This window comes from Lygodium microphyllum, chromosome 4 (genome assembly GCF_053477565.2).
Source record: "Lygodium microphyllum isolate KBCC chromosome 4, Lygodium_microphyllum_v1.1.10, whole genome shotgun sequence".
NCBI lineage: Eukaryota > Viridiplantae > Streptophyta > Polypodiopsida > Schizaeales > Lygodiaceae > Lygodium > Lygodium microphyllum.
In genome coordinates this window covers 50109394-50119360 of record NC_141138.1, presented here as the reverse complement: position 1 = coordinate 50119360, position 9967 = coordinate 50109394, and the positions used below count along the sequence as shown (strand labels likewise).

At 35.2% G+C, this 9967-nt stretch overlaps 1 protein-coding gene across 1 annotated transcript; it reads left to right on the top strand.

Moving 5' to 3' along the window:
* Window positions 1-266: 266 nt before the first annotated feature.
* On the top strand, window positions 267-8953 carry LOC148037018 (beta-glucosidase 13-like). Its single transcript, XM_087675958.1, has 13 exons — window positions 267-460; window positions 637-706; window positions 824-882; window positions 2225-2300; window positions 2644-2715; window positions 2796-2883; window positions 2971-3223; window positions 3544-3659; window positions 3904-4124; window positions 4268-4299; window positions 4412-4514; window positions 4610-4718; window positions 8616-8953. Exons 1-13 carry the CDS (start codon window positions 275-277, stop codon window positions 8782-8784), a joined length of 1554 nt encoding a protein of 517 aa, XP_087532084.1. The 5' UTR covers window positions 267-274; the 3' UTR covers window positions 8785-8953.
* Window positions 8954-9967: the final 1014 nt, after the last annotated feature.

The following is a 9967-nucleotide window of genomic DNA, read 5'->3' as shown; positions in this document are numbered from 1 at the left end:
ATGCATGCCACATTTAGGGGGCCCTTAGAACCTCTTTTCTTGCTGTCAAACTTTGAAGTTACAGCTGTCCAGGCAAGTGAGGGGCCACTAGTTTGGACAAATTGTCAAAGGATCGAGACCTAACAATTAAGTAATGTGCTCTCGATGGCTTAGTGCACACGCTCTCGATGGCTTAGTCCGTGTGCACGTACAAAGGCACACACATAATATATATATATATATATATATATATATATATGGACTACACATAGACTCGAGTAGCCTCGACTCTTGGATGAGAGAGAGAGGGCAGAGAGCGCTGATCAAGATGGGAAGGGGAATGACGGGATTATTGATGCTCTTGCAATGCTGGCTTTCGCTAGTGCTGTGTTTGCTGTGCGGCGGCTCGCATGGCCACAACGTCAGCCGGTCCGATTTCCCGAAAGGCTTCATCTTCGGGACAGCCTCCTCCGCCTTTCAGGTGAGTGGGGGGAAATCCTCCGAAAGGCCAGCTGGTGCTGCTGATGCGATTCGCCACACGATGGACTGTACTCTTGTTGATGCGATTCATCACTAAACACTCACAGATTTTATGTCTTTCGTGTGTGTGTGTGTGTGTGTGCGCGCGCGTGTGCGCGTTGTCGTGTGTGGGAGCAGTACGAGGGGGCTGCGAGAGAGGATGGCAGAGGGCCAAGCATTTGGGATACACAGACGCTGCAACACAAGAGTGAGTATCCAATACATGCGTACGTGTGCGCGTGCAGGCAGCATCAACGACGGCTCTTTTGGCTAATCCTGTGTGTGTGTGTGTGTGTGTGCGCGTGTGGGTTGGTTGGGCATGCAGGCAGCATCGACGGCGGCTCCAACGCGCTTGTTGCAGACGACCAGTACCATCGCTACAAGGTCTTCTTAATTAACAAGCTCTTTCTTCTTCTTCTTCTTCTTCTAACCCAATCTTGAGCTAGGCTGATCAATCTAGTCGTTATCCCGTCCATGCAATCCAAATTATTCTCGTTATACAGCCAACTCAATTTTCAAACGCTCCCAACTCCCCCTCGCCTTCTTAAGCCACGTTCACACTCTTTTGTGCAAATGTTATCAACATTCCTCGTATACTCTAAATAAATAAATAAATAAATAAATAAACCTAGGTTCGATGTAGCCCAACTCGAAATCTTGAAATTTACTTGAAAATCTAAAATTAAAAGGTAAGAAAACCATGAGTATTTTGAAGGATTTCAATATAAAAGCCTTCGAACCGAGACATTTTTACCTAACATTTGTCATGTTTTGTTTGTTTGAGCGTCGAGGACATTGCTAACTCATTCTTGTATCAATGATATCGATTATATGTTTCTGTAGAGCACTTACCTTCAAACCAAGTCATTAGCAATTCAAGTACTTCTATATATTATTATCATTGGCAATGTAATTGGAGAGAGACTATGCCTTCAAATGGGGTGAACAAATATTCAAGCTCTTCCCTTTACCCACACATGAAAATTGTTTTTTTCTTTTCTTAAATGATGTGCAAATCTTACTATGGAAACATGTTTATCACCATCTCCCATTTTTGTTATGTGCCAACAAAGGGCGAGTACATTAGTATTTTATCATTTCATTTTCCACATTGCGCCATAAAATAGGATCATGCCAAGCCATCCACTAGAGACAATCTCAATTCTTTTGCTAACATTCCAAAACTTTGATATGGAGGTTTTTTTCCTCTTTTGGGTCTTTGGCACTAGGAGGGCTACCCCATGTCTCCCCTTAGATATTGGAAATGCCATCAAAGGAGCAACACCCAAGAGAGAGGCAACAAGCTGCCTAACTTTATGCATATCTTCTCCCAAGAATTTGTGCATGTTAATATTACTAACTTTTCTCGAGGTCCTATGTATGTTAATACTGCCATATATCTTCTCCCAAGGTTTTGTGTATGTTATTATTATTCCTATCCATAAGACATGCTAAAGTGTGGCTCTCACCTTCCATGATCTTCTATAGAATTGATCCCTTATTACTAGCTTGACTTGACTTAAGTGTTAAGCTATCATGTTTTGTACATTGTCCAAAACTCCCAAAATTTCAAAGCTTCACTTTTCAAAATTGATGCAAGAATTGACATGCATTTAGAACTCAATCTTAATATATTCTAGATGTGTTGTGCTCATCTTATTGCATGAAGTCTAATATTCGCAAGACTAACCTCTTTTACCTTGTGCCCACTATCTCATGTGTGTAGGAAGACATTAATCTCATGTTCAAATTGGGCATGGATGCATACAGGTTTTCTATATCATGGTCACGAATACTTCCAAGTAGGTCAATTACTTTTGCAATCAAATTTGTGGTAATGTTATACCAAATACCAAATGGCTTTTATGCAAACCATACTAGTCATTAATGAATATGTCTTAGTATGTCAATTACTTTTTGTAATTAGTATTTTGGGAATGATATCAGATATGGTTTTCTATGAAAACCTTAATTGCTACATCAAAGTATAGTCCACATTTTATATTTTTAGCTAATCATTACTGTAGAAATATATTGAACACATTAATGTACTTAGCTCATATGTGTGTGCATGTAAGGTTTCCTTGGCCTCTATATTCTTGACACTAGGTCTTAGTTATTTATTTCTTGCAATCTTCTTGATAGAGGGTAGAGGAAGAGTCAATCAACTTGGAGTAGATTATTACAACAATCTCATAAATGGACTTCTAGAGAAAGGTGAGAGAATGAGAAGAGAATGTTTCCTTATATCTTTGGACTTAACAAGTATATTTTAACATGCATGGATATGCTTATAGGGATACAACCATTTGTAACTCTCTATCATTGGGACCTACCACAAAGCCTTCAAGATGCTTATGGAGGATGGATCAATCCATTAATAATGTAAAATTTTATTTTTACAAAGAATTTTGAATTGAATTGAATTGATTCTTTGCCACTAACCTATTCCATTTTCAATGTTATACGCAGAGATGATTACACAAACTTTGTTAATATTTGCTTTACTGAATTTGGGGATCGAGTGAAGCATTGGATAACTTTTAATGAGCCTGATATCTTCATAGTCTTTGGATATAATAATGGAACTTTTGCCCCTCAAAGATGTTCCAAATACATTGGAGATTGCAAGAGTGGAGACTCAGCAATTGAGCCATATATAGTGGGCCATAATGTTCTTTTATCTCATGCAAGAGCAGTTGATGTTTACAGAAGAGAATATCAGGTATTTACAAAACAAAAACTAGAACATGGCTCTAAATAATCATATTTTGATGTTAAGTTGATATTTTTAAAGAGAATATGCACATAGTTTATCAAAATGTGTAGCATCATATGCATATATGTGTGCTTTTGGTTCATGTGTGCCTCTTCTTCATGGGTATTCGTACACATATTGCTTAGCTTTTTCTATTGCTGATACTAATGGGTGAATATTTGTGCAATGCATTGATACATTTATTTAGCAAGTACTACGTAGTGTGAGTATAATATGAATATACACTTTACCAAATGGTACATGATTAGTTACATCATTTGATGCAGGGAAAGCAACAAGGTTCTATAGGAATCACACTAAGTGTGAATTGGTATGTTGCATTACACAATTCCTCAACAGATTCACTTGCAGTACAAAGAATCCTTGATTTCACGATGGGTTGGTAAGATAAGACATTTATTGTACCCTCAATTATGTTCAAATTTTAGGATGAGTCTTTAAATGTATTTTTACAGGTGTATTTGATAGTTAGCTAAAAACATATATGTTGCAAATACATTACCATTTATAATTTATAGGTCAAGGATCTCTTTATTTGTGGAGAGACTAGGCTTGTGACTCATACATTTCTAGGTTTACAAATAGGTTTCGAGACAGAACTTACTTTATCAGTCATTAATTTGTAGGTTTGTGGATCCCATTGTGTTTGGACATTATCCAGCATCAATGCGAGACAGAGTAGAAGATCGTCTTCCACAGTTTACTAAGCCACAAAAGGCAATGTTAAAAAATTCAATTGATTTTATTGGGATAAACTACTATTCCTCAAGTTATGCATATGCAGCCTTTCACCCTTCAAATGTGATGAAAAAGGATTATTATTCAGATATGAGTGTTCTAATAACAGGTAATGCATTTTTCATTACATTATTTATTAGAAACATAATGGTGCATATACAACAAGTGTATAGATAAAAGAACTATTTAGCCATTTCAAGTTTTGTCACATCTCATGACTACTAATATAAGATCAAAGGCAAATTTATGCAGGTCAACGTGATGGTGTCTTGATTGGGCCGTTGGTAAAATCAAACTTTATGACTTTATGCATGGGCTTATTTTGTAGCATTCATGTGAATTTCCAATTAATCAACCCATGTGATGTTTAATATGCTTAGGTCTATGATTTTGTAGGCAGCGTCAGCTGGATTTAACATAGTTCCATTTGGTCTCTATAACCTTATGATGTATGTCAAAGACAAATACAAGAAGATACCTATCTATATAACAGAAAATGGTAGGCCAAGCCAACTCAAGTTAAAGATTATATAGTTTGATTTTTTATCATTCATTCACATGTGATGAAATTTTTCCCTTATTATTTTTTAATAGGTGTAGATGAGGTTAATAATTCCTCTCTACCTCTGAAGGAGGCACTACAAGATCCAGTTCGAGTGAAATACTATAATGATCATTTGACTTATCTAAGTCAATCCATAAGGTAAGAGAAAAGAAATTAATTTTGTGCTTGACTTGTTGAAGTAAATACATTAATTGATTGTTTGACTTGTTGAAGTTAATCCTTTAGGTAAAAGGAAATATTGTCATTATGAAGACATTCATTAGGAACTATACGTTTCATTTTTTCCTTCTTCATACCTAGATCACACATGAGATCTATAGTTGTGACCTCAAACATATATTTAACACACATGACCTGAGAGTAAAATGTTAGGTCATTCAAACACATCAACAAACAAATGTTATGTTGTTATTCTAACTAGTAAGGCATAAAGGGACCCTAAGAATTTTCATAATATCTCTCTTATTCTCTTTGCCTTACATTTTTTCAACTTGATGTTGCCTTTTTGGATGACCCACATAATATTGTGGTATATATAAATCAATAGGCAAATCTCTTCATCTATCTATTGGCATAAGTAGATCAAGAATAGAATTGTCTATGTGCTACATCCAAAAAAAGTAAAAGTCAAGGGCAAGAATAAAATTGGCTTGGTCAAGAATAATAGATTTGATAGGCATTGGGGCTTTTTGGCATTGAATCATTATGAGAGATGGTTCAACAAGGTTCTACATAGCATGGTTCAATTAGGATGTAAATATGTGCAATAGTGAGACTCTCAAATGTAAGCAGTTTGAGGCTTTTGGACCCAAACAACCTCCATTATCTCATGGTCACCAAAAACACCCTTTCAAGTCTTTTAATTTCATCTTTTTTGGACCTTACCTATCAAATATACATTTAAACCTATCAAGTATCATTCAAAGATACAAGCATGGTTATTCATCTTTTGGTATTGAGAGAAATCCTATGTTATGTGGCTACAAGCCTCCTACAAGCCTATTCATAGTCTAGATAAGAGAAAAACAATTGGGGCTCAATTGGGATATGAGCATTACTTTCAAATTAATTGGTACAATTCACTTCAAACACAAAAAAGTATTGATTTTCCACAAGCATGAAGAAAAATGGGTCTTATTCATGAAGGCAAGGGTCTTAGCCATGAAAAGAGTCCTTGAGAGAACCTTTCCTTTGAAGACATTTCTTGATTCTTTGTCATTCTAGGGTCAAAAGAGGTAGATTGTGGACCTATCATAGGAAAAGTAAGATATGATGATTTTGAGTATTAGGAGAGCTTGATGAAACCAATTACCTATGTGGAAGAACATTTTATTGGACTAGAACTTTGAGATCAAAGTTCATAGTAGGGATATTGATGAGTTAAGAGGTATATGAAAAAATTGTGGAACTATCAAGATGATGAACCAAGGAAATATTGTGATATAGGAACTCTACCTATCATATAAAGATCAAGTTATCTTTAGCTAAGATATTAAAATATTACACTTATCTATCTTAAGATTGATTCCAAGACACTTACAAGTAGCCTTGAGCCACTACAATACATCATTAGTACAAAAGAAAGAGATATGGAAGAGCAAATAGTAGTCCCATGTATCAAAGGGACATCAACCAATGCCCTTATTTAGCCATTGCGACGTACATGGGTAAGTTATGGAGGACAATGCTACTATTACCACCTCTTCTCAAACTTATTTGTTCAACTTATGATGAAGAATAAACATTTTCTAGTGAAGTGGTAAAAAGTGAAGTAACCATCTTGCCTTCTACCCATTAGTGGATTGAATATATTACATTAGTTAGAAATGTACATCATTTCTTATAGCAATTTTTTGTGCAAATAGTCTAGACCTAGAATGTGTATCATCTTTAAGCAATGCTAGAAATTTTTGGGAAGAATCCTCTCCTAGTTTCCACAAACATAGTTATCAAAGTAGTTGATGAATATATATAAAGAAATTTCTTTTTCCAAGGTAATTAACAAATTTATAGAGAACAAATGGTTTTTGAGAGGGAATATATATTACATCATCCTCAAACATCCATGGTTATTTTATGTTGATGATTTCCTTGTATTGTTGTAACTTATTGAGCCTTAAGTGATTGTTTCTTTATTCAAAACCAAGATGTTCTTGGTATGTTGTGTTGCCCAACAATTCTGCTTGTTGGGGCAACAATAGATAGGAATGGGCTAACATCATGGTATCACATAATTAGGCAATATATTTTTCAGAGTGAATCAGTTTAATTCAATGATACCACTTTATTCCTAGGGTCTTTTGGATCTAGCATTACTAAAGGTAGCTTCAAAAACTCCACATTGTCTTGGATGCTTTTGTTTCCTAACTTGTTTTGGGTGTGGGGTTGGTTTGATATTGTGTCTTCAAAACTAGTAGGAGAGGTAGCCATGCCCTGAGGTAAGTTACTCATGAATACATGTGTGCATCACATGGGTTCAAAATAAGGTATTTTTAAAATATCATTTTTATACATTATTTATATATAGAAGGGTGCAATATAAAGGGATTATGTACAGATTGAATAGAAAAGGGTTATGCTTTATTTAGGAAAATTTCATAGATAAGGATATTTATAAATAGGCCTTGAACGCATGTGATGTAGAGGATATACATATAGTAGTTTCCCTAAGGCAATGCCTTGCTAAATGTGGTGCTCTTAATGAATGTGTGTAGATCTCACTCCATAGATCACTCATCCCACACTCTCCACTCCCTTCACTAAAAAACACAATAATTTGAATATAAGGAAACTCGTATTTATAGAGGGGAACAATACTAGGCTACACTTTGTAGGCTACAAGCATGGCTTGGTTTATGAGGATAGGATTGTACATGATTGAGAAGGACACACTAAGTATGATGGCATAATGAGCTAGTAGGATATAACCTTAAGGTTTTGGAAAATATGCTTAAGCATACCTTATGTTTGCATGACTTAGAGCATAATATTCTAGCCCCTATGCTATTCCACAACTTTCTTTTCAAATATCCCATTCCATCTTGCTATTGATAGGCGCTTAATTCCACTAAGAGCTGGTTGGCATTATTCATAGGTTTCTAGCAACTCTCTTAGTATTTTACAACTAATCTTATAGTTGATGTGAATGATTGCATTATTAGGCTCTTAATGACTCCTTATGTCCTTGTTGACTAGTCATTTATCTCATGAAAATGGTTAACTTATGGGTGTAAGTGCCCTTTGTCCTTGTTTGATGACCAATGGGTAGTCCTCCTATCACCTCAATGATTGGATCAAGTGCTCATTAAGTGCCCCTTATACTTATGTAAAATTTCAATTTACACTACCTACTTCCTTGGATTTTTTTATTATCCATTCATATGTAACAATTGCTAGAAAAATTCTCACCACATGGAGTGATTGTGGAATGACACAATATGGCAAATAAATTGAAGTCCTCTTTGAGAAGGTGATTGTAGTGTGGGTTGGGATTGACTACCCTTGACAAGGGAGTTTTTATGTGCTCTCTACTACATTATTCATGGCTTTGTAGTGAATGCCTATCCTTCAAATAGCTCCCATGGTTGGGTGCATGGAAGTGGGGAGCATGTCTTGAATCATGAATAATATTTCCAAATAACTTTCTTGGTGCATTCTAGGTGAAATTCTAGAGTGGGATGTCCACTTTAATTTTTCAAGTTTATATTTACAAGTCTCCATGAATCAAGGTTTAGGTCTATGGGTACTAAAGGAGTGGTTGATAATGCCATGAATAAATAGGTTGGAGTTTGACACTACTTGTAAATATTTCATTGAAATGGATTCAATTTGCAATCAATGGAGGATTAAGAATTGCTTATATCTTATACATAAATATATACAAAAGTATGTGCATATAAAAATGTATGCATATATGTAAGTACATACATACATGCATAAATAGAAATAAATAAATAAATAAATAAATAAAGATAGATGGATAGATAAATAGATATGCATTTACTTATATTTATATATTTATGTGTATTTGAACAGGGATGGAGCTAATGTTCGAGGCTACTTCGCATGGTCTTTGTTAGATGACTTTGAGTGGACAAGTGGTTATACTGTCAGATTTGGGATCTTTTTTGTAGATTTCAACACATTACGTAGATATCCCAAGGCATCTGCACATTGGTTCAAAATCTTTTTAACAAGGAAATAGTTATTAGTTTTTGTACATATATATTGATTTGTATTTTTACTTGTATGTAAAATATTTGTATTATCTTGCTTTTATCAAGGCATAAATTATTCTTTCTTTAAGTCCATTTGTTTAGTGCCAAGTTAAGTCTTTGGCTTGCAACTTACAAGGTTTATGTTGACCACAGGAAATAGTACACAAAAACAATAGTTGCTGAACTAGGCAAGTGTAATAAAAATGGATTATATTGATGTATCACCGTCGTGAATGTGCAAAAACAAATGACACTATTATTTTTTAGATCACAAAATGGTTGCATTATTATTATTATTATTATTATTATTATTATTATTGTAGATTCAAGGGCTAGGATTGATCCTATGAAATTTATATTCTTAGTAATAGACTCCCAAGGCAAAAAGGAGGAAGTTTTATTCCATTTTCGCCTTAGAAAAAGTATGTAATAAGCGATGATTGGTCATGTAACCACAATAGTGGAATGGATGCCTAAGGGAAAAGGGGAAACCCTAAACCAAAAATTCATGTTTGAAAAGGATTAGAAAGAAGATTATAAATTATTCATGTGTGTGGAAACTTTGCTTTCTAGCTTTCTTGCTATCCTATTCTCTTTGAGTGAGAGTGAAGAATAGGGAGTGTGAGAGTGTGTGTCGAATTAGGGACATGGTGATGATACACTCCTTGCATTATTTCTCCTTCTTCTCCATCCCATCCTCTTGTAGCAAGTTGTGAATGCAAGCAAGAGTGTGTGAAGTTGAGAGTGTGAGGAAGTGAGAGATGTGGTATGCAAGCTCTCTTCTTCTCTTCATTTCCTTAAGCTCATCATAAACAATTCCTCTCAAGTGTGGGCAACAACTAGAAGCTAGGTTCGGGGCAGAGGGTACGCATGTGGATCATGGAATGTTACTTGCCAATGAAATGACTACAATAATGTGGTGAATATTTGTAAGTGTCATTTCTTTTTCCAAGCATATGAGTACTAGGTGAGAGATAGTTGCGTACTTCATGATTCAAAATTTATGAAATAATAAGGATGTGTGTGGGCAATAATCCCAATGTTGAGCTCATAGAGTATAACATTTTTGTTCCCTTGTTGGAACAAACACACATCAACCTCGAAGTCACTTGCATTCAGCATCTCCAAGAGGATTAGGAAGTAGTGCATAAGTGCCAAATCTAAAATAGG